General features: G+C 35.8%; 1 protein-coding gene and 1 long non-coding RNA gene across 9 annotated transcripts in view; both read right to left on the bottom strand.

The window, feature by feature from the left end:
* dnc (phosphodiesterase dunce) overlaps window positions 1-25,693 on the bottom strand; it is a 201,733-nt gene that overhangs the window by 71,955 nt on the left and 104,085 nt on the right. For 4 of the 8 annotated variants that reach the window (XM_070283066.1, XM_070283064.1, XM_070283067.1 and 1 more), the window contains one exon: window positions 15,869-17,166. The exons of the other annotated variants lie outside the window; for them this stretch is intronic. In XM_070283066.1, the coding sequence (XP_070139167.1) occupies window positions 15,869-17,085 (1,217 nt within the window). In that variant the 5' untranslated portion in view covers window positions 17,086-17,166. The remainder of the gene's footprint in view (window positions 1-15,868; window positions 17,167-25,693) is intronic. 8 annotated transcript variants of the gene reach the window in all.
* On the bottom strand, window positions 4-2,277 carry LOC138927766 (uncharacterized). The gene is made up of 2 exons (XR_011444267.1): window positions 1,744-2,277; window positions 4-160 (listed from the first exon to the last, which is right to left on the bottom strand). It is a non-coding gene; the product is annotated as an uncharacterized lncRNA (long non-coding RNA).

The raw sequence follows: 25,693 nt of genomic DNA, 5'->3' as shown, positions 1-25,693 counted from the left end.
TGATTTTTTTTTTTGGTTTTCTGTTTTACTTTAGTTTTTTTTTTATGTCTTCTTTGGCGTTTTCTCTTTTATTTTTTATTTTTAGAATTTAAATTATTTTATTATTTGTCACTTTATTAATTATTTTATACTGTCAGTCTTAACTTAAAAATAATTTTTTCTGGAATTTAAAGGAAAAGTTTAGTTTTGGAAACACTATTTTGGAGATATTTCTAGCAGAGATTTTACAAGGAAAGATTTCTGAAAGCTTAATTTCGAAAGATGTAAAATAAATAGTAGACTTTTAAAGAAACTTTCGTCACAAAAAAATAAATACAATTTTAAGAAACTTTTTAAAAAGGTTTAGACAAGTTTTCGAATTATTTTTAAGCCATTTTGAAAAGTTCAACAGTTCTCAAATTGTTTTCTTCTATTATATTTTTAAACAAATTAATAGCATTTTTATTATCGAAGCCTGGGCAGTATTATTTTAACACAATTTTAAACAAATTTTTGGGAAAAAGTTTAAGGAAAGTTGTAGATTGTATATAAAAATATTTGGTTCTTTTTTTTAATAATTTCGCTGTTTTTTTTTAAACATTTTTTGGAGTTATATACTTAATTCTTTGAACTTTTTATTTTTAAATTTTTACAGTTAAACCTGTAAAGTTTTTCCAATTTTTATTTAAACTTTTTTGTTTAAAATACCAAGCCTTAAAAAACCCTTAAAAAGCCATAAAAGCTTAAAAAAGTGGTAATTTAAAAAAAATATATATTTTTTTTCTTTAAAAGAATATGTTTATGTTTAGAAACTAAACTTTAGTTTTACTTTAGTTTTTTTTTTTTAGTCTTTTATACTTCAATTTATTGAACTAAACACTTGGTATATGTTATGATTATTTTTATTTCCAATGGTTTGGCTTTTGTTGTTTTTTTTTTCTGCTTTATTTTTAGTTAATTCCTATTTCCTGTACTATTTAAAAAAAATTTATTTGATTAGGCTTTGTTTTTGTGATTTTTTTTCTTTCTTCCTCTCCGTTGTTTTTTGAATTTCACATTTCTCTTATCATTCGCACTGTTATCGTGGCTTTTGCTTCTGCTGCTTATTTTATTATTATTATTTTTCCCATTTTTTTTTTTTTTTTTTTGGTGTTTTTTTTTTTATGTAATTTACAGCCGCCGGCTGCCAGCAGCCTAGTGCTCTCTCTCTCGCTCTTTCACTCTCTCTCTGTCGCACGTTTGTTGGAGAGCGTTTTTATTGTCGCCCCGTCTCCTTTGCTCCTTGGGGATGTATTATTTTGTTGTTGTTTTTAGGGAATATTTTGCACACGTGCGAATAGCACTTGAAAAAAAATTTATGAAAAAAAAATCAAAAGAAAAAACGACAACAGAGCCGTGTGTGTTGTAAGCGAGAGTGTGTAATATTTTACGATTATTGTAATGGCTTTTTTTTGTTTGTTTTATTTATTTTATTTATTATTGTTATTTTTAGGTTGTTTTTATTGTGATTGTTTCTAAATTATGTTTTTATTTTTTGTGAACTTTTTTTGGAGACGCGCGCACACACACACACACACTGCCACTCTGCCACATGCGACGCGATGCTTATTTGGTAAACATTTCGATTTTGGTCTGGAATTTGGGAGTTTTTTCATCCGCTTTTCATTCGTTTTTTATTCGCTTTTAAGTCTATTTTCCGTTTTCGTTTTAAAGCCGGAAAATTCCTCTCAAATTCCATTCCAAAAACTATCCGGCGATCTTTACTATTTTGGCCTGTGTTTTCCCCCGAAATAAGCTTGTTGGAATCTCGTCTTCGGTCTCTCTTGTGTTTCTCGGCTCCGTTGTTCGCGTCGGAGTTCGAAATTTGAATTGAAAAGAAAAACGTAAACACAATTGCTTTTTGGCACCGCTTTCCACTCTCACGCGACGTCGCCGTCGACGCTTGTGGTTCTCGTGGCAGCGGCAGAAGCGCACGCCAGCGTCCGGCGCTCTCTCTCACTATCTCTCTCTCATCGCGAGAGGGCCGGGCTGTAGGGAGAGAAAGCCTCGGCCAGCCTAGAACCTTTCTTTGGTGGGCCCAGGGCGGAGAGGCGGCGACGCGGTGGGTGGCATGGAAGGGCAAAAAAGCACGCCAACGGAAGCTGCGTGAAGGCCGAGCAACGCTGGCAGCGAAGTCGACGTCAGCAGCACAGCGCTCACCCTTTAATCGAAGTTTTTTTGGGGTATGCTTTTCAGAGTGATTTACTTTGCAGAGTTTTCTTAGCTTATGGTAGTATTTTTTTTAGTTTTATCAAGACTTTGGCGTAAATTTAAAAGGAAATTATAGAACTGGCTTTTAAATAAGACAGGTTAATATTTTATTTTTGAAATTTCAGAATATTTTAGAGTAATCCATAATCAATCCCTTAATCATTAGGTCCAACTTTTTTACCTTTTAAATATTTACTATATTTTTAAGTCTTAAAGTTTTTTAAAGAAATTAACTAAAATCCTAATGAATTATTGCCACATAATGTGAATTCCTTCCTTTTAAAATATAGCTTAGAAAGTTGTATATTAAACTATGAACTATAAGAAAATATACCCCGTATTAAGAAGTGTTTTTAAGATCTTTAATATCTATTTCTTCAAAGACTGAAAAATAATACGAAAATTTACAATAAATATTAACAAAATATACACTAACCATAATAAAAGTTCCAACTAAAATACACTTAAAATGTTAATTAAATTAAAATAAAATAAAAAAAAGTAATTAACGATAATTATTGAAGCTTATGATTGTACATAATTTTTAATATATAGGATAGGATGCAGATACTGGTAATATATTTATCTTGAAAATATATAGAAAAAGTATCACCAATTTTTGAAATACTTTTGGGATATTTTTAAATAAAAAACTAAAAAAAATAATTCATTTTTCATAAATAAATTTTTATAAAAATTATTCTTTATTATTTTTTTTTTAGTTTAAATTTTTTTTAGCCTAATTTTGAGTCTTACTCTATTTCCTAGGGTATTATGGTTTTCGATTTAAAACTTTGCAGCTTTACTACTGAATGAAGTGCGCAAAATAGTAAAAGACGCCGTGAGAGCAGCAGCTGCATTACTTTTTAGAAACTTTTAATAAACTTGAAAATTTCCCCAAAAAACTTTTAGCTGTTTTTTGTTTTGTTTTGTTTTTTTTTGGCTCCAAACTTTCTTATCGGACAGAATAAACTCGGGGTTATTTATTATTATCGTTAGGTTTATATTTCTACTATTATTTATTGTTTGCCAGCATGAGAGAACCACAGAGAGAGAGAGAGGAAAAAAGAGAGAGAGTTCTGTTTCTGTTTCCTCTCCAGAATTTCTCTTTTGCGCAGAAAGCTGCGCGCTCTTCTCGTCTCCCTGCTCTCTTCGCGCGTCGCAGTCGACGTCGCTGCCGCTGCCGCAGCCGCCATGCATTCTTATCAGAAGCCACTGAATGTTGCTGTTGTTGCAGCTCATTACTATATTTAAACATTTTTTTTTGCGCATTGCACTTGAAAACTTCATTTACGCATTTTTCTTGAATCTCCCTCCGTAGAATATTTTTGCCAATTTGCATTCGTGGGATTCGAGAAGCAAAACCTAATAAACAAAGCTGGGTCAAGTGATGGGCGCGGCGGCAGAGCGGCCGTGCAGACAGCGCTGCCAACCGAGAAGCCGGCAGAAGGATAACTGCACCGGTAAAGCGGCAGCAGCAGAGCAGCAATAGCAGCGACAGCAGAGCGGCGAAATCGTAAGGTTGTCGTCTTGGTTGGCACTCTAAAGTGGGATTAGTCGATCCTAGCTGGGATTTGTTTTGAATTTATGCATTTTTTTTTTACTTATTAAAAAAAAATTATAAAAATATATATTTTTTTATAGACATATTTCTTTGAAGTATTTCTAATTTTTTTTAGTTTCTGATAAGGAGATAAAACCTTATACTCATATAGATACCATTAAAGAAAGCTAACGATACTTTAAACTTATTTTATACTTTATAAAATTATCATTTAATAACAATTTCCATCTAAATATTTTAATATCTTTAAAGAGTATCTTGTTTTTATAAATTATATATTTCCATTTTTTTAAGGTATTTTGCTTAATAATTTTATAAATATTAAAAAAAAAATATAATATAATATACAATATAAAATAATATAAAATATAAAATATAATATTTCATAAGATAAATATTAAAAAAACTAAGCTTTAGAAAATACCTCTCCTTATTTCCTTATTCCCTCTTATTATGTTTCTTTTTCTTTCTTAATTTCTAAAAATTACCCCAAAAAAAAAAACATAAAAAATATATAAAAAATACCTTAAATATCTGCAATTATTATTTGATGGTCGCTTGCTGGTATTTTACTTTAAATATATCCTGCTCTTGTGGCCGTGTAATTACAGGACTCACTTTCGCTTGGCTCTTCACGGCACGAGGCAGTTTTGATTGCTAGATTAGGTGACCCCGACGGCTAACACGGGGTGGTGACCCGAACCTGCTTAGCCCTCCACCTACCGGCCAGTAGCCAACCAGTGGGGTAGATGGTAACCTTATGCTGCACTTACCGCCAGTGGCCGCTTGGCATTTCGTTATTAGCTCTTAAGCTGCCGTTGCCGGTGACTTCGCTGTGCCTTCTGGTGCCTTCTGGTACCTTGTGGGTGCCTCAGGTGCCTCATGAAGGTTCCTCACGAGAAGAAAGCACACAAATACACAAAGGCTGGGGTCACCCGAAAGTTTCAAATTTCTTTTCGGCCCAATAAAAATAAACAAAGGCGGCGCTAGAGACCGAGCCAAAGTGAAAGTGGAAAGTAGAAAGTGGAAAGTCAAGTATGCCGGCCGAAGTGGACTAAAATGAGCCTTCGGGCTCGGATTGCAATTATCCTGCGAGAGTTATCCATCAAAGATGCCGCTTGCCACTTGCCGCTTGCCACTTGTTTTAATGAAAAATTTCCATCTATTTTCCAAGGAGTAGCAAGGACTCTTTTTGAAAGTACAGGTGCTACAGCGCTCAGATAGCACTTTCTTTAAAGAAACGTTTCGGGGGGTATTATGGTTATGACTGCCCCAAAACCAGATGTTATCCAAAACTCAATGGGTTTTTCTGGGCTTTTTTTCTGCATTTTTTTTAGCCAAAAGAGATCTGTCAAAAAAATGGTAATAAACTGGCCTTAGAGTAGCGAGGGGGGTTTAAAAGGTTTTTGTTGGGGGTTTCTATAAATAAAACAAGAAAGGAAAGCTAACTTCGGGCGGTGCCGAAGTTTATATACCCTTGCAGCTAAAACCGGATATATATCGCAAACATCGGATATAGTTGGCCGATCCTTATGAAATTTGGTAGGATGGATCAAAATATAATCTGTACCAAGTTCCAGCTTTCTATCTTCAAAAACACAAAAGTTGGGTCATTTCCGATCGTTCAGTTATATGGCAGCTATAGGATATAGTCGGCCGATCCTAATGAAATTTGGTAGGTTGGATCAACTAACCAAAAATAGAGTCTGTACTAAATTCCAGCTTTCTATCTTCAAAAACACGAAAGTTGGGTCATTTCCGATCGTTGAGTTATATGGCAGCTATAGGATATAGTCGGCCGATCCTTATGAAATTTGGCATGTCGTATTATTTTGCCAAAAATAGCTCTCATGTCAAATTTGAACTCTCTAACTCTAAAAACACCAAAGTTATACCATTTCCGATCAATCAGTTATATGGCAGCTATAGGATATAGTCGGCCGATCCGGGCCGTTCCGACTTATATACTGCGTGCAAAGGAAAGAAGGGTGTGTGCAAAGTTTCAAGACGATAGCTTTAAAACTGAGAGACTAGTTTGCGTAGAAACAGACAGACGGACAGACGGACAGACGGACAGACGGACATGCTCATATCAACTCAGGAGGTGATCCTGATCAAGAATATATATACTTTATAGGGTCGGAGATGTCTCCTTCACTGCGTTGCACACTTTTGGACAAAATTATAATACCCTCTGCAAGGGTATAATGAAAGAAATCTTAAAAGAATAACATGGAATAAAATTATGAAGATTCTCCTATTTAAAGATTTATTTTACTAAATAAAAAAAAAAAAAATATATAAGAAATGTCTATAATTTTTAAACAGTTTATAGTTGAAGTGGAGTGCTCTAGGGGTTTTTAGGATTCTCTAAGAGTTATTACTATAAAGTTTCATGGAAAAATTTCATAAAAAATTTTATTTTGCAAGAAATTTCATAAAACTAAAAACTAAAATTTATAAAGTAAAAATTTTGAATTATAGGAATTGTTTTAAAGGTTATTAGAACTATTAGTATTACTCTTAGGTTTAATTTGAAAAGTGGATCTTGAATTGAAGTTTTTATGCTTTTTTTTTTTTAATATGTTTATAAATTAATATTTTTATTTTTAATTTTGTAAAAATATTAACAAAAATGTACCTTAAAAAATTACTTTTTTTTTTTAGATAGTAATCACCCTTCACCCCGCTGAGCAAACGACCACTTTTGGTTTGACAAACAGCCACAACAACAAAAAAAAAAAAACATAGAAAGAGCGACAGTGCAGAGAGAAGAAGCGCAAAAAAACAAAAAAAAGAGAAGAAAACTAATGGATGGGCAATGGCTCCCAGGGGGGTAGCCACCGAGATAGCCAGGATAACGAGCCAGGATATGGGGAGACGGATACGGATACAAAAACAAAGATATATACAGATATACAATCATGTATATATAAAATATCTGTGGATATATAGAGTGTCCTGTTTTGTTTGAGAGATTTTTTGAGACGGCCAGTGACTTAAATATTTACCAAAAAAATGAGTAAAAAAAAAATATTCAAGAGTTTGCGTTTATTTCCCGTAAAAGCCTCGCAAAAGCCTCAAATTTCAGCAGAAAAATGCATGGGATTTACCGATAGCTTCTTAGATTTCAGATTATTGCAAAAAAAAAAATAATTAAAATTATAAAATACACAAAAAAAATCTCTATACAATGTTTTTAGATTTTGTAACTAAGTTTTTGATCACATTTCTTTCTTTTTTTTGTTTGGCTAGTTTTTTTTTAGAAGTCTCCTTTTTTTTGGCAATTTTTCGTGTTGCAGCTGTCTCTTCATATTTTTCAATTTCCTGCTCTTTGAGCTCCGGTTTCGTTTGAGATTTTCGACCCGCCCGCTGTGCGTGTACACTGCCACGCCCCTATCGCGGCTATACGCCCTCCTCTTCTCCCCTACCTCGCACTGCGTGAGGGCGGTGGGCGTAACCGGCAGGCAAACAAATTGCATGCGTCTCTCATTTCTCATTTTGTTGAGAAAAAAAATACTGACACAGTTGCAGTTTGCACTTTTCCAAAAGCGGCAGGTGGGCCATGTGCTACGCCCCCCCCCCGGAGGCCGAGTCACAGTCACTTGCTTCACTCCCCTTTGCCTCTATCAAGTGCACATATCAAAAAGTTAATCATAAAAACGGCGAGTACAAAATACCAAGGTTCTACGTGTTGCTGATTGTTTTTCTCTTTTCTTTTATTTTTTTTGAATTTTTTTTTCTTAAAGGACCTCCAAAAAATAGAGTCGTTTGCCACACCCACCAACCAGTTGAGCATACACTGCGTATAAGCAATAATAGCTTTTAAAATGGGTTGTTTTTTGCAAGGAGCTTAAAATGAGATATTTTTTGTATTTATATTTATTAGCAAAAGGTATAAGCTTACCAAAATTTGTCTAATTAAAGGAATATGTAGAAGACTTACCTATAAAGAGAAAAATACAAAAATTATTGAGAATTAGATTATTTAAAATAATTAAAATATATTTATTTTTATTATTTATTTATTAATTTTATATAATTATTTATAAGAGTTAAAATTAAAAGATAATGATAGAGAGTTGTACTTTAAAACGAAAGGCTTTAAGAATAACGGCTGTAAGAATTGTTATTCAAAGGATTAGAATTTAAATTTTAGTATTTTTTGTGGTATTTTGTTGCATTTTATTTTCTTTTATCCTCATTTTATTTTCTCTTTTACTTCTATTTTACTTTTTTCAAATCCTGACCCTGAACAACAATATTTTTATTGAGAAAGTTTCAAAAAGAAAAAAAAGCTTAGCTATAAGCTCATTGCTTGGATTTTGGCGACCAAAAGCTTTTGCTGGAAAAGTTGAGAGAAAACATGGTGTGGTGAAAAGCTTAAAGAAAAGCATTCGACCATTTCCTGAGCTTTTTGGTTTGTTTTCTAGCTAGGAAGCTTATTTGAAAAGATAATATATTTATTAAAGGCTTTTTTATATTTTCTATAATATTAAATATTTCTAAATTTAAAAAAATGGAAAGACTTTAAAAGAGATACTTTTTTAATTGAATAAAATAAAGAAAAATTGATGAAAAATATTTAAACTTGTTGATCCGGAAGTTCTTCTCTACCAGTTCTCAGAAAACAAAATAACTTTTTCTTGAAAAATAAAACACATGTGAAATATGAAAAGTACAAGTTTCTTGAGAAAAATATGAAAAAAAGGGAAGCAAGAACTTTTTCCAGAAAACAAGGATATGCAATGCAAATTAATGAATAAAATATTCCCAAGAAGCCATAAGATGTCTTAATGAGGTTACTTTTTTAAACAGGCAACTGCCTCTTTAATATTTAAGACTCTTCAGTTGAAATATTCTGTTCAGAAATATGATCAACTATTTAAATAGCTGGATTTTTCTTGTTTTAAATTGTGCTTTCTGGGAGTTGTTTTCCTCCTCAATTGGCATACTAGTCTTGGATTTTTGTTTTGTTTCCCGGCCTCTGCAATGCAATATATTAAATTCTTCAACAGCCACCGTGCTTCCTCCTTCTTGTCCTTTTTGTGTTTTAATGGTTTTGTGTTTATTATCATTCCTTCCCATCCTTTCCCAGGGCTGCACACCTTTTGTGCCTTTTCCAGGCTGGTTACCACCTCACTTCCTCCCACTTTTTGTTTTTTTTTCCTTTGCTTTAGACTGAGAATATGTTTGTCTAACCCATCTCAGATTGCCTTTATCTTACGGATATACTTCAAATGGCCACCCGAGCCTGCCAAGAGTACTTTCTTCTTGTCAAGATTGCCTTGCAAAATGTCACACGTGTCGTATGCGTAATATTTGTAATATCAGCATTAACCCAGAGGTACATAAAAATATCGTAATTTTTCCCCCTTTTTTTTATTACAAATAATTTGCGAAAAATAAACATACTGTGAAGTGCATCAGCAGCTTATGCTAATTAACCAATTCGATACAATTTCTATTTGTTTAATAATTTTCCTTATTTCAATTTAATTGCTGCATAAATTACAGCAAAAGCCGAAAAATGTTCAAAGCCCCGCAAAAAAGTTGAGCCATTAATTATACGGCGGCAGGAGGCGTGACATTGGGCGTAATTTATAGTTGATTTAATGCCATCTAATTAGCGTTAATATGTTTTTCGGAACGTTTCCTTTTAATAGAGTTCTTTCTTGTCATTATTTTGGTGGTGGAACTTACTGTTCTTAGCGTTTGGCAGGAAGTTTTTTGAAAAGGTTGTGCATTTTTTTTTTTTCAAATTTTGTGTAAGGTTTGTGAAAGAAAAAAAGGAAGAATTTTAGTTTCGGAGATTTGAAATCGCTATTCACCTTAAAAATACGCCAGATTTTCGTATTAAATTCTCCCCAAATTCTCATTCATTAAAGGGGATTATTAAATCTCCCATGCATTTTCCTGCGTCCATTTGACGTTCCAGTAATTAACAGAAATTGTAACTGAAATCCCAGACTCATGTCGAGACGTTGGAGTTGCAAATTAATTGAGGAGCCGATGATATAGAGTTTCACGCTAATATCCCAAATACATACAACCGGCCGCCCATTTCTCTCACCTCTTCAGCTGCGCAAATATGCCTTCATTAGCGCCTGAAAGTATGCAACACTCGAGGGCCAAGCTAAAGCGATGAAAATGAAGGGCCAAGCGCGCCAAGTAAAGCGCGAAAAAGCGAAGCGAATACAATATGCAAACAAAGGCACGTGCTGGCATGCAAACTCGGCCCATTTTCTGAGCCCCTTCCCCCCGCACTAAGCATTAACCACTTTTTTTTCTTTTTTTTCTATTTTACCCGCAAGAGATACAAAACCCCAATTGAGAGGAGAGTAGGGAAAATACGAGAAAAGCGTTAAAATTCGAGTGCCAGCCAGCATCTTTTTCACTTTCCAAAAAAAAAAAAAGAAAAAACGTGAAAGTGAAAACTTTTCCTGTCGCTCGAAGGCGATATACCAATTGCCGGGGAAACGACTGACAGATGACCAGTAAGTACGAGCACTAACCATACAGCATATAGACAACCCATTTCATACAACGAAAATGGACGCAAAAATTTCTTGCGACAGGCCCCAGCAGGCCCCAGAGCGGATTTCTTACGCTCTCATACGCTCATGGTTCGTTCATCTTACGCTCATTCTCTCATTAAATGTTTTCTGTTTCTCAGTCTCTAAACGGAGCGCGATGAAGAAGGTTGGCCTGCGCTTGGTTGATCTTCGTATGTATGCGTGTCACACATTCACATACATGGGTGTATGTGTGCGTGCGATTTCGTTTCGAAGCCAGCGCACAAAATTTTGATTTTTCTTACTTTTCAGGCTTGCTACCCTAACAAAATTCGGGTATTCGTTATTTGATGAAATGACGAAAGAAATTATATTATTTTTTATATTCTATTTTTTATTATTTCAGCATACATTTTTAATTTATTTAGGAATAAGATTGAGTGTTAGTAGTAAAATGTTTTCTGTATATATATTTTTACGAATCATTAAAAATCAATATACTGAGAATATGTCAGAGTATATTTCGGTCGGAGTCACTTAAACAAATTCGAGCGGCGACTTTTTAAAGTTCCAAAATATATAAGGAAATTATTAAATTAACGACAATAATTTAATTAAATCTCACAATAACCCAAAATAATAACAAGTGCCTGAAAAATTGTAAACAAAAAAGGTAAACAAGTCCATGAGCTGTTTTCGGTTCTTCACCCTCCCCTAAAAATCATTCCATCGTTAGAGTAGGCATGCACAAGCCTCTTGCAAAACAACAAAAACTTAAAAGCAATCGGCGTTTTAAGTGACTCCGACTGAAATATACTCTGACACTTTCTCAGTATATTGATTTTAATGATTCGTAAAAATATATATACAGAAAATATTTTACTACTAACACTTAATCTTATTCGTAAATAAATTAAAAATGTATGCTGAAATAATAAAAAATATAATATAAAAAATAATATAATTTCTTTCGTCATTTCATCAAATAACGAATACCCGAATTTTGTTAGGGTAGCAAGCCTGAAAAGTAAGAAAAATCAAAATTTTGTGCGCTGGCTTCGAAACGAAATCGCACGAACACATACACCCATGTATGTGAATGTGTGACACGCATACATACGAAGATCAACCAAGCGCAGGCCAACCTTCTTCATCGCGCTCCGTTTAGAGACTGAGAAACAGAAAACATTTAATGAGAGAATGAGCGTAAGATGAACGAACCATGAGCGTATGAGAGCGTAAGAAATCCGCTCTGGGGCCTGCTGGGGCCTGTCGCAAGAAATTTTTGCGTCCATTTTCGTTGTATGAAATGGGTTGTCTATATGCTGTATGGTTAGTGGTACGAGTAAGTAGGTCGAATTTCCCAGAAAAATTTACCCATCCTTAAAAACGGGTTAAATGCGTAGGGTTAAACAAGCCGTAGGCTTTTAAACCCTCCCCCCCGACAGGCCACATAAAGTTTAAAGTTGAACAGTTTAATTAACAATTTCTTGGGAAAGGGATGATTGATTGACAGAAAAATATAAAATCGATTAAAGTAAGGAATTTATTAAAGAGAGAGAGCTCTAGGATAATTTTTAAATACTAAAACAAATAGTTTATTTCACTAACTATAGCTCCCCAAACACCTTTTAACTTTGTCACAAACTCTACAAAAAAACACAAATCCTTTTTTTTTTTAAGGACACCCACTACCCTTTGGGGAATACCCACTTTTTGTTATAGTTTCTTTTTTTTTTTTGTCCAATTTTTAAGGGTGATAAAAAATGCGAAGTGCGTCGTCTGCTGGACAATCCCCTGATAGCTTAAAGATTGTTTTGGGCAAATTGGAGTATAATATATATGGACATTAGCTCTCTGGCTGTTAAAAAAATTTCAATTCATTGGAAAACTGAGAAAAACTGGCAAACGGAAAACAACTTTGACATGGCATATAAATGAGGCACCACCAGGGACTCTGCCCTCACCCTCGCTCTCTACATGGACTCCCCCCAAGGACCTGCTCCCCAGGACACTGTGCTGCTGAATTACCCTCCATCTTAAATTCCTCTATGTATCTGTATCTGTGTATATGTTTTTTGTGATTTTTAAAATATTATTCTTTTTTTTCCCTTGGCCTGTGTTTGGCTGAGGCAAACAGCAACAATAACAATAATAAACATTGCTTCTCGGACCATTTGTCTGTGTGTTTTTAATAATAAATAAACTGTAAACATAAGTCACGCATACGGGGGGGCGAGGGAAGCAGGCAGCTACAGAGGGAGCCCCAAAAAGTTGAGCCTTGAGCCTCCACAGATTTATGAAGGCACTGCGAAAAATTATGATGGCACAAAAAATTTGACAAAAAATCTGAAAAATATTTTGTTGCTGGATTTTGATGCAGATCGATGGAGAATCGATCCAAAAATCGTTTAAGGTATCCCTCTCCAGAATCGGATAGGAATTGGCAAAGATATAGCTCCGATCTGGGCCGTTCTGGGCCTCCATGCATTTTCCAGAATTTTGAAGGGGACCCCCTAGAAAATTTGACAAAAAATCGAAAAAATATTTTGTTGCTAGATTTTGATACAGATCGACGGAGAATCGATCCACAAATCGTTTAAGGTATCCCTCTCCAGAATCGGATAGGAATTGGCAAAGATATAGCCTCCGATCTGGGCCATTCTGGGCCCCCATGCATTTCCCAGAATTTTGAAGGGGACCCCCTAGAAAATTTGACAAAAAATCCAAAAAATATTTTTTGCTAGATTTTGATGCAAATCGACGAAGAATTGATCCACAAATCGTTTAAGGTATCCCTCTCCAGAATCGGATAGGAATTGGCAAAGATATAGCCTCCGATCTGGGCCATACTGGACGCCTATGCATTTTCCAGAATTTTGAAGGGGACCCCTCAGAAAATTTGACAAAAAATCTAAAAAATATTTTGTTGCTGGATTTTGATGCAGATCGATAGGGAATCGATCCACAAATCTTTTAAGGTATCCCTCTCAATAATCAGATACGAATTGGCGAAGATATAGCCATCGTAACGCAAAAAGTGAATTAAAATAAAATTCCTTTATTTTTTCTCTGAGTGTCTGTGAGCTTAAGTGGGAGAACCAGAAGAAGAGACAGAGGCAGGGGCGGACATAAATGGGGACCCTGGATAGCTGCCTGGCTGGTACACACTGGCTTGTGGCCAAAGCTATGCAAATGTTGCGGCCTGCCTCCGAATCTGTCTGGATTTTTGGAAAGCTCCCCCCTACAAACAAAAAACACGCAAAATTTTCAACATCTCTTCATATATTACTGGTGTGTACTAGTATATTTGAAAACTTGCCTTTTTGCGGATAATTCCTAAGGGAATTTTTGATTTGGGAATTAATGCTGTGGCTCCAGAAGGGGGGCTCAAGGGGGCTTGAGCCCACCCACGCCCAATAAAGTTGGCCAACTTGTTAGCCGAAACTGATAACCTTTTTGTAGGAAATTTGATTAAGAGACCTTTTTAAATTAATACATAAATCATATGCCACTTAAAAGCTTACAGGGATTACTTAAATATTAAATATGAGCATTATTGATTTTCATTTTAGTTGTTGGCTTAACAACTTAGTATTATTTACTTTAATAGTAACGCATCCCTGGCCATTATTTGTTGATTTATTGGTCTTTTTTTCGAAATAAACTAATTAGCTTTACTCTGGCTCTTTTTTCAACAGATTTTTAGGCCTCTCGTTGGCCTTTTACAAAATAAATACGAAAATATTGATCAACTGTCCGTTGCGTGTGTTTGTGTTTTTTTTGTCCTTTTTTTTTTGTTAAACCATTAGTGCGTATAATATTTCATACTGATTTATGCTCTTCTTGTTGGCAATTAAATTTAAATACATTTAATGGATGTAATTCCAATAATTGTTCAAGTTTCCTCGCTTTGGCCTTTAAAACTCTCATGGCCTGGCAGCTTCAATTACCCGCGTATCCTGTCTTCCTTCCAGCCCCAGCCTTCGTCCTTTGTCCTTTTCGGGGTTCATTAAAATTATTTTCTTTATTATTATTTTTATTTTTTTTTTTTGTTTTTTTTTTGGCCCAAATGTTATTAATATATATGTCGGCTGTCTTTGCCAGAAAAGCCAAAAGAAAGAGACGGATGCAGTGAGCAAAAGAGAAGAAAAATTAAAAACATTTAAATTTAATTATACGACTATGACAAACAATTTTGGCATTTTGACAAAATTATTTTGATGGCCCGGGAGGGCAGCGTTGCCACTGACATTTTCTGACTGATGGCCCACCCCGGCCCCTGTCCTGCCCACGCCCACTTTTTTGGCCCCCCCCGCCCTCTGGACAATTTGCAACAACAAGTCAACAATTAGCAGCGAGTTCAATGTGCCATCAGAGTCCTGGACAGGGACAAGGATATAAACAAGTTCATTAGGATAGCGTTAAGGGGCGGACGCGTAATGGCAAACAGGGGGGGGGGGGTTGAAGAGGGATCTTAAATGGTGCCAGAGGCGAAAGGGTTTCAGGCAGGGAGTGAGGGCAACTGTGGAGCAACTTTCCCCAAAGGCGTTTTTGGCCAAACAATTCAAGCGAACAAGAGAAATAGACACATTTTAAGGAAAAGGAAAGGGCTTTTTAAAGGAAATACAGTTTAAAAAAATGTTTAAACAATTAAATTTAAATAAATAAACATATAAGAAAATCATAAATATTTTTAAAATTAATTGAAAGCCCAAATTATATTTTATACAAATTTTTAAGACCCTACTTTAAAATAGTTACCATAGAAACCTTTAAAATTACTTAAAATTATTTATTTAATTTTAAAACTAATATTTTATTTAGTTCCTTCTCCAATTTTAATTTTAAATTTACTTTGAAAAGAAAAAATCTATTTATTTAAAACATTTGTATCAAGCCCACCCGGCGTATGAGTTATGTGTAATATTAAGTATTATATTAAGTATAATATTAAGTATCCGCCTCGTTGTTCGCCATTTTCCGCCATTTTCATTCAATTCCTCAAAATTCAACATTTATTTGAGAGAAAAGTCAACAAATGTATTATTTTCATGAATAATTATTCATACCACAGGGCGTATGATGTATTCTGAATATCAAGTAGCCGCCTCGTTGTCGCAAAAGCAATAAAGTAAAACGATTGAAATATTTGCTCGTATTTGGATTTAAAAAAAATGCAAAAAAAAAAAGTAGAAGCAATTATAATGCCTGCCTTTTTAAAATATATTTTAAGTTTTTAAATTAAGATATTGTAGGTTTTTGTAGGAAAATGGTTATGAAGGGGATATATGATTCTTGGTACTGGCAGACAGACCTTAAAGCTCTTTTATAAAAGCTTTCTTGAGAAGACTATAGGATATAATTCGATTTTAGACCTTAAACTCATAGTTTTATTTAAAATTCCATCTTTAAATATTTTTCTTTTTTAAATAAAAACTAGACTGTACCCGGTACTAACTAACAGTCAAATATCAAAGTTAAAACCCCTTACCAACCGACCAACCTTAAATCTAAAATCCCATAAGTATAACCCATCCTATCTCTAAAAATAACTCACCCAAATAGGTCCGTATCGCTGCCCGGGAAACTGATCCTCGGCGAGAGCGGTGACCGGCCCTGGGATCTCTTCAGCATGTCGTGCAGGCCCGGCGGAGCGTGAATGGGACTCAGGATGGTGATTTTGCGACTGCCCGGTGGCGCCAGAAAGCCACCGCTCAGGGTCAACTGAGTACGCATGCCCGCCGAGGAGGAACTGCTCTTCATTTCGATGGTTTCCGCCGACTTGGAGATCAGGATCGATGACGATTGCTGAAGGCCCAGCTTGCTGGACATGGACAGGGTCATGGAGCCGCCGGCAGAGGAACTGTCACCCAAATTTCCGCTGCCTCCACCACCGCCGGACTCGGCGCCGGCATCATCGATCTGGGTGGAGGCACTCCGGATGCATTTCTCCGGCCGGGACTGGGCCACACCGGCGGCTGCCTCCGAATGGGCGGAGGTGGAGCGAACAAATTGCCGGACATGCTTCTGGTGGGCGGTTAGAAAGCCGTGTGCACCTTCCGGTTGCTGTAAGAAGCTCTGGAAGCGGGACTTGCCACCGGTAGTGGGGCCAGAGCCCGACCCCGAGCCAGAAGCCGATGATGTGGAGTTGGCACTGGCTATGTACCGAGTACTACTACTGCTACTCGTACTCGTGCTCGTTCGCTGTTCGCTGCTCGTGATGATCGAGGTGGAGCTCTGGGCCTTCAGCTGTTGGTTGAGAGTACTGGCGCTTCCCAGCAGGTGGCTGCCACCGGTAGTTGCCACACCAACACCACCGCCCCCGCTAATCACCACCTCGCCCACAATGGCGCTCGACTGCAAGCTCTGACTCCGCGTCGAGCTGGTTATGATTTTCTGTGACGTTTGTTGTTGCACCTGCTGTTGTACCTGCTGCTGCTGTTGTTGTTGTTGCTGTTGCATCTGCAACTGTTGCATGTTCTGTTGTTGCTGTTGTAGTTGTTGCATGGCCGACATGCCACTAGCAGCACTGCTGCTTGTCATCGAATACGATCTAGTTGCCACTTTGGTTGTGGTGCTGGAACTACTCGAGCTAATCCTCTGGCTCTGGACCAGGGTGCTCTGTGGACTGTCCATATCCAGTTCCAGCTCCAGATCCCCCATGGAGCGTATCTCCTCGGCATCGGCCTCACTCGGTGTGGTTATGATATACTGCGGTGGTTGCGGTGGTGCCGATCCATTAGCACCACCACCGTTTCCATTTTCTCCCGACATGGTTATCTATTTTTTGGTTTTTTTTTTTTGTATATTATCCTGTTTTAGTATTTTTGGTTTTCTTTTTTTTGTTACGTTTCTCTGTGTGAGGGGGAAACAAAATTTATGGTTTTTAATTTTCCTGTCATTTTTGGGGATGACACTGGAAGTTGCACTCTTGCCTTTCCGCTACATACCATTGCATACTTTTTGGGGTTTGAAGGGTTTAATTAAGGGAGGAGACAAAAAGGCAAAAAAAAATACCGAAAACTTATCCAACATTTTCTTCACAAGCATGTATAAAGAATAATGTTTTTTTCAAGTTTGGCTTATTAAAAGTTGCATTCTTTTTGGGTCTCAAACAGCTTAATTGAATGATAAGACCAGAAAAAAAATCAGAAAGATTAAAAAAATACCATCAACTTGTCCAAAATTGTCTTTAAAATGAAAATTGCATACCTTTAAGGGCTTTCAAGCCTTTATAAAGGAAAAATACTACAGAAGATCAGAAAAAACCCATAAAAAATACTAAAAAACAGCATAATGTTAGGGGTTTAAGCAGCTTAATTAAAGAAGACAAAAAAAAAAAAAAATACCAAAAAAAATGTATTTCATATCAAAAAATTATTTTTTATTAATTTTTTTATCGAGAAGTTATTACAATCTTCAAGATACGTCAAGTTTTTTTTTTTAAATTTCTTTGCAATCTCTCCTATAACCTTAATGTTTTCTTTAATATTAATACAAATCCCTTATAAGACATCTGATTTGTGTAATTTGTATTGTTTTTTTGCCCCGAAAAAAGAATCTTATTAGGAAAGTTCGTGGAACTTTAATCGCAAGTGTGCCAAAATAAAAGTTCTCTCCCTCGAACTCGAACGCAACATGTATCGTCCCACCCACTAGCTTACCAGCCCACCAGCCCACTTTTTCCCACCCATCCGCCTGGCGAAGCCTTGGGCGAAATTTTCTTGTTTTCATCTTTTTTCTTTTGTTTTTGTGTTGTGTTTGTGTGTGGGTGTGTTGGTTTGGGTTGTGGGAAAAAATTTCGTTTTCATGCGCGGTGTTTTTGTGTTCTTTTTTTTCGGCGGTGGCTTTTTTTTCGCTGGTGTGCCTTAACAAGCTGCATAATTAACCTGTGAACCGTGACCGTGACTCTGTACCGCAGCCACGCCTCCTTGCCTACGGCCGCACCGCATACAGCCGCCGAATTCTTGGCCTAAATAGCAGTTTCTGGTAACTGACTACCAAAAAAATAAGCTAATTGAATGCCTTTTTGGGTTAAAAATTAATTTAAAAAAAAAAAATTAATAAAACTTGTAGTATTTTTCACTTAAAAAGTTCTTAAAAGAATATTAAAGTGCTATCTTTGACTTTGATTTCCGTTTCTGTTTCTGACAGAAAGAGGAATTTCCCTTTCTGTTTCAATGCCACTCGTTCCTGGTTGGTAGATTTTGCAATTCGATTTGGAGTCGAGTGCGAAACAGGATAAAGGATAAAAAGGATAAACAGGAAATGGAAGTGAAGCCTGAAAGCAGCTTGTCCATCCATCTCCGGACTAACTTGAATTAACAGCGACATTTCAATAGAGATTTCATCGAACATCCTTTGCCAGCAAAGATTTCTACAATTTTATTTTATTTTGCTTTAGAAATTGAACTAAAAAGGTGGCTTCTTCTAAAGAAAGAGAAAATATAAATGGAATTAATTTAAGAAATTAAATTTCCCTTTAATTTTTTCTCATTTAATTTCCACAATTTTTAAAGCTTTTTCGATTTCCGTTGAATTTGAATGCAAATGGCTGCCATTTTGCGTAACTGTTTTAAAATGATTATTCTTTCTTTCTCTTTCTCTTTACCGTTGCTTCTCTTCTTTTTCGGCAAGTCACCGTTACCAGTTATGCAGTTACCAAATTGTCGGACAATTGAAGGTCAGCCGGGCCACCATACACACGGCGGGCGGGCTGCAATACTGAATGTCACATGCCCCATTCTCTGCAAAAACCACAACAACAAAGAGAGACAACATCTTGTGCAACAGTCACGCACACACAGAGACAAATAGCTAGCACACACATACACTTACTGGAGAGAATGGATGTTACTGCAATTTTATGCAAATGTCTACCTTTTGGGTCGCTTAGTTGCCTGAGAAATGGGACAACAATGACGACATTGTTGGCCCAAGGGTCGGATGGAATTTGCACTGAGAAAAAATGGGCACTGAGAGATGAATTTTGGAAACTAGAAGGGTTTAGGATAAATGTTTATAGATCTGTAGATGTTTCCCGCGAAAACTAGACTTAATCTTGAAATAAACTTAAAAAAATGATCATTTTTTTTTAAGATCCTAAAAAATTTGTTAAAAATCGATCAAAAGTTAAATCTTTTTAATTTTTTCTTTCACTCCCCTGAGATGGAGAAGAAAAAAAGAAATTCGTTCAGTAGGCCGGATGCTCAACTCTGGGGAATCCTTTTTTGGGCCCAAAAATCCTTTGTCTCTCTTCCTTTGTCCTGCTGGGGGACCGCCCTTTGTACTTTCACATGCTTTCGCCCATTTAAGTGACATTACAAAAGGGGGCGTGACACTCAAAGTAAGTGCAATAAAGGATAAGAGAACCTAAAACAATCACAGAATAAATTAAATATTGGGTTGGAATATTAGCACTTCTATTGTAAGTGATTTCATCACTGATATAATGGCGTTTATTATTACACTTTATAGAGTACGAATACTTGATTTGATTTTGATTTTCCACCAACTTGTGGGAGGGGGATGGGTGGTAGAACAAAACCAATTTGCATTTACAGCAAACAAGAGCGAAAGCAATAAGCTTCATGTGTTGATTGCCACGCCCGCCTGCGACCAGTTTTGTTTTCTCGAAAGTGGGAGTATGCATGGTGTACTATATGTGAGAGCCAGCCATGCCTGCATGTGGTATACAGTTAACAAAGGTTTTTCCCCAACACTGACTTTCCCCGCTTTTCCATCACTTCATGCACTTCCTTTTTAGCTTTCCCTGCCTTTCCTGCCCCCTTGCCTTGCTCACAAACACATGTCAACATCATTAGCCATATATCAACTTCACTTTCAATGCTTACCCAATGAATTTCTTAACGACTTTTTAGCAAAAAAAAAAGCATAAAAAATTATATAACAAGACCTAGCATTTGGCTTTTAAAAAAATACATAAAAAAGAGAGTGGGCCTAGGTGCTAGAATATTTGGGAGGAATTTTTAATTGAGGAAAGGAAAGTATATTAAGAGAAGGAGTTTCAAGGCTCTCTGATACCCGGTACTTTTTCTTTAAATATTGTTTTTGCAATATTTGTTGATATTTCTTTTCTATAATTCTAACAATATTTATTTAATTCTAATAATAGTAATACTAATAAACTAAAATCATTTATTATTTCTTCAAATTGTATCTAAACTTCCTTATTTAATAGAAAATATCTGCACTTTTTTCAAATTCCCTTTTTTTTATAAAAGATACAAATTTTTTAAGTTGTAAGTTAATTAAACTTTAAAGTTACTTATTATTTTCTATATTTTTTTCCCTAGTTTCTTTAGGGATTTTAAATTTTTTTGTTACTATGTCATAACTTCTGTTATAATTCTGTTGTCATAACTTGTGTTTAAAACTCCTTAAAAAATCCTTTAAAAAAAACCTACAAAAAATAATTACTAAATTATTCCTTCAGCCTTCCCTTTTTTTTCCATATTACTTTAAAATTTCTTTTAAAAATTTTCCTCCCAACTAGAAAACGATTTGATTCGCCCAGCCCCAGCACAAGCCTATAAATATTTATCGGGTAATCCAATTAAAATAACGCACGGCCATTAAAATGATTCGATTTGAATCAATTGGAATTGATTCGAGTAGAGACGCGTCATAATAACCATTCCATATCAATTACGTGCCTGGGAAATTGTGCAATTAGAGTGCATTATTAACGACGTTAATTGAGTTCGAAAGTAGATGATGATGATGGGATTTATATTTTTCATAATTTTTTTACCCTACCAAGTAGGCTATTGAAAAAGGTCAAGCTAGGCTTTTTAATTTCTTATCTTACTTTGTTATTTTCGGTTTTATATTTCGTGTGAATATATAAATGCACTTTTGCTTCTGTTGACGCTGCCATCAAAGTCAATTTTGAAGTGGATTTATTTTTAATGCATGTCAGCGGAACAGTGACCTTGGAAAAACGAATGGCCAGGCTACGCTAGGCTGGGCCGGGCCGGGCTAGCTGACGGTGTGCCAGGTAAACTCATTTGGCAAATATCAGCGGTGCAGATGCCTCTACACACTCTAAGCTCCCCCCGCCCACTCACTCTACACTTTTCCTCACTTCTCCACACAGCATTCAGGAAAATATAAAGGAATACCAGCAGGTTGAAGGTTAATTTATTTCACTTTTTCATTCAGGGTAGCTTTTATTTTAGGTTTTTTTTTTTTATATCTATGTACATGTATGAGAGAAGAGACCTGAAAATTTTACCGGGTATCATATATTACAATAAAACCTAGACTAGAAACAACCTTTCTAAGGTTTTTCTTTAATTTTTGTTAAAAAAACAAATATTTTCAGTCTTTCTTTTTTTATTTTTAAAATGATGTTTTACATTTTTTGAACTTTAATTTATACTACATTTTTAAAAAAAAAGTGAGATACATTTTTTACAAATTAATTCAGACATTTTCTAAAGAATCTTCAGACGTTTTTTAGAATTAAAGCAATCATAAGAGAGTAGTTAAAGAAAAACCGTGTTTTTCTTAATTTTTTGTATAATTTCTTGTTTCTTTTTGATGTTTTAATGGTACAATTTAATAAATTGTTTAATTTTTTCTTAAATATTTATTTTCAGACCTTTAGACATTTTTTTAAAATAATAATTTTAAATGAAAAAGTAGTTTAAAGTTCGTTTATGGAAAATATTCATGTTGCTAGTTATTTTATATAGAAACCCTCCTTTTCCCTTATCCTTTAGCGATCATAAATCATATAACCCCTCTCAGAGCCCCCTCTGGTTAGAACCAGGCCTGTTCGGTGGCTTATTGCATCATTGTGTGCTCATCATGCCAGGGCTAAGTGAATTTGGCTGGTGTAAGAGAATTTTAATGCATTTTGCTGCATATAGCGAGGCCCTCCATCATCCTACCTAGGCTATGCATCTCTAACGATATCATCTGGGTGCGAGCGAGATGGCCATCGAAATATATTGAATTTTCCGGAAAAGCGAGCGCGGAAGCGGAGCAAAAAGTGAAAAATATGGATGCCGAAACGGATGCGCCACTTCACTTTGGCTAATTTGTGTGAATTTGTCTGGCATTTATATATATATATTTTTTTTTGTTTTTAGTTGCAGGATCCAGCCATGATGGAAAAGGTCACACAGTCACGGGGTCACCGAGAGAAGGGGTAATTTTGTACCGGCAATTTAATCAAACTTCCATTAATAATGGAAATGCCTTACAGTGCCAAAAACAAAGTGCGAGAGAGAGAGCAAAGTGAAATTGTAGAAGCTTGAAGCATTTTCCATTTTCCTCAAAACAATCGGGATGATAAGTAATATACCCTCCTCCCAGAGCCACCCACTTCCGGCTACATTACTTAAGCCTATTTAAGCAGCTGTAGCCCAGAGGGTCAGGGGCAGGAGGCTGGTGGCTGGGTCTGGGTCTGGGTCAGGGGCAGGCTATGGCTTAAGGTAACACGACAATCAAAGACACAGAACGTGGCTCGAACCCAAAGTCAGAGCCAGAAACGAAATTAAAGACAGGGAAAGCCAAGCGGAAAAACAAGTTATCCGAACCAAGTAAGGAATTAAGTTGAATACAATTTACTTTTGTAAAATGCACAAAAAAAATAGGTTTGGTTTTGAGAATAATGAGAAATAAAGAATAACATAAAGAACTATAATCCTCCTTATACTCCTTGAAAATATTTTGTAAATCAAACCCTTAGGAGTTCTCAAAACTCTTTCAAAAATTTCAAAATTCTTTTTATTAAAACCCAATAAAAAATAAACTAAAATAAATTTAATGTTTACTTAGACCTTAAAATTTCAAAAAAGTCAAGAACCTCAACCCCTACTAATAAAACCGAATAATAATTATTCAAAAGACCTATCTAGAACCCAGTAATTATCAAAAATACACAATTATTTTAAATAATACCAACAACTCGTGAAATGAAAACACTCTTTCGGCTGGGCTGGCTTAAAGCCCAGTTGCATAGTATTGGGCCAAGAAACAAGCAAGCAAACTAACAAGGCCCAAAGGGCGCCTCAACGTGGCCAGAAGGCAAAACGGCACGCGAAGGTGGGCCTTGTTGGACCCGAGATGTGGTGGCCTAATGGGTGGTTTTCCGAGGGCTCTCTGGGGGCTTTTCCACCAAAAGGGGTGGATGGACTAAATGGAATGGGCTGATTGAACTGACTGGGCACCGTCACAGGTTGGCCAGCCATAAATTTGCTTAATTTATTTGTGCGTGATGTCGCTTTAAAATCGTAAACGTCTTGTATTGTATCGTAACCCGGACCGGGTTGAAGGCATCGGGACAGGACAATGAAGTGGTTTTCGGACACAAAACCCACTGAACCACAAAGCCACAAAACCAATTTGATGATGATAATGATGATGGGGGTCCCTAAGAGGTTGTTGTTTTTTTTTTTTGGTCCTTTAAGGGGTTGTTCTAAGGTCAGCATCTCATCAAAGCCTCGAAGCATTTCAATTTTCAATTATATTTGCCTTTTTTGCTAAATAGTAATAGTTTTTTTTTGACAGCATTTATTGGTTATATTTATTTAATTTTATTTGTGTTTTGTTGTCAGTAACACGCCAAAGTTCATAGTTTGAAAACGATGGCATTGAAAATTGTTTTTGTGCCCGAGAAGCATTTTTGCTTTTAAAATCTCTCTCTTTATTTTTATTTTTTTTTGCATTTCGTTTTATGCCCGCAAGTGTTAAAATCATATCAGAAACAATGCAACAAATTAAATGGCCTTCGAATGTTTATTGGTTTTTGTTTAATTTATTTGTTTTTTAAAAAAAAAAACAATTGAACAACTTTTGTGATTTATTTTGTGTCCCAGAGGCTTGGTGTTTAGTTAGTTAAGGCCTTGACTTTTACAAGAGAAAATATTTGATTAAAATATTTCATAGCATACTTTTGGGTGATTAAAAAGGATATTTAAAATCTCCTTTATTGAAAAGTATATTTTTTAGAAGGCTTTTCATGGGTTTTAAGACTAGATACTATTATAGAAACTTATTAGAGACTTCTAGAACTATTATACTAATTTCAAATTATTTTTTGTTGACATAAAGTGTTTTATTGCAAAAAGAGAATTAAAATCTGCCAAATTATTAATGTTTAAAGTTTTTTAAAAAAAGTTTTCAATTTTTTTGGCAAAAAATAGTATTTTTTTTACCTAAAAGATCGTTATCGAACCCGCCACTTACTTGCCTCCTGATAGTTCTCATTAATTTCCATAATAGAACCATTTGAGTTGGAACTTAAAAAAAAGGAACCAAACCCCTCTGAACAACTTCTTTACACGCAATTCCCGCACGCCTCTACCTCCCGCACGTCCCCCCCAGGACCCACAAAATACACGGGGCCACGCCCCTAATCAATCAGTCTGTCATTCATTCATCCTGCCGCCTCCCATTCCCAAATATTTCATTCTTTTTCTTCATCGGGAAGGAAAAGGGAAAGGTGAGTGAGGTCACAACATGGCATGCAACATTTTCGGCAATTTCCAAGCAGGTTAACAATTGACAGCCCCCAGGGCGGAGAAAGCCGGAGAAAGTGGGCGAAATAAGAATAACGATGGAATCACAAAAGCTGACCCCAAAAAATGTGCTGCTATTCTTTTTTTTTTGGAAAACCCGGAAAAATGCAAAATCGATGGAAGGGCACGAAAAATATGCCGAGAGGGGCAACAAAAAAAAAATGGCCTGCACAAAAGCTTTAAATTTCCACGGAGTTCCTATATATGTGAGGAGAGGGTGAGGGGTTATGATCTTTTCCTCACACAAAAAAGACAAAAAATGGCCTGGGGCCTGGGAAGGGGGTTATCTTGTATCTATGACATATACGCATACAAGGACACTGTTCAAACATTTCCAGGCGACGCATTTCAAACATTTGCCTTGCAGAAGGCAAGAAGAATGGGTGGTGGCAAGTTCACAGGACGAAAGGGGTGGCCATTGTGGGGAAATTGTTTCACAGTGGAGAGTACAGTAAGCTATGGTTATGAGGGATTTTGAGGGAAGGAGTAGTACTAGTACTTTAAAGGGGTGTAAGATTGAAGAAAAGTTAGAGACTTCCTTTGAAAAGCCTCTTTTTAAGGTCTGAATTTTTTTTTAATATTTTTCAAACTAAAAACACTTTTAGAAAAATTAATTAAACTTCCTATCATAATATTCCTAATCCAACAAACAACAGCTGATATTTTTCCCATATTTACATAGCGAGTATCAACTGTATTGACCTTATCTGGATGGCTGGTTGAATGGGAGCCTGGACAGGTGAGTGTCTGCTTTTGGCTTTGCTCATTTTTTTTTCTGCTGTTGCTGCTTATTCTGGCTATCAAAATATTTATAGGCACTTCAAGCACCC

This window comes from Drosophila bipectinata, chromosome XR, assembly GCF_030179905.1.
Source record: "Drosophila bipectinata strain 14024-0381.07 chromosome XR, DbipHiC1v2, whole genome shotgun sequence".
Lineage (NCBI taxonomy): Eukaryota > Metazoa > Arthropoda > Insecta > Diptera > Drosophilidae > Drosophila > Drosophila bipectinata.
This window is presented reverse-complemented; position numbering and strand designations above follow the sequence as displayed.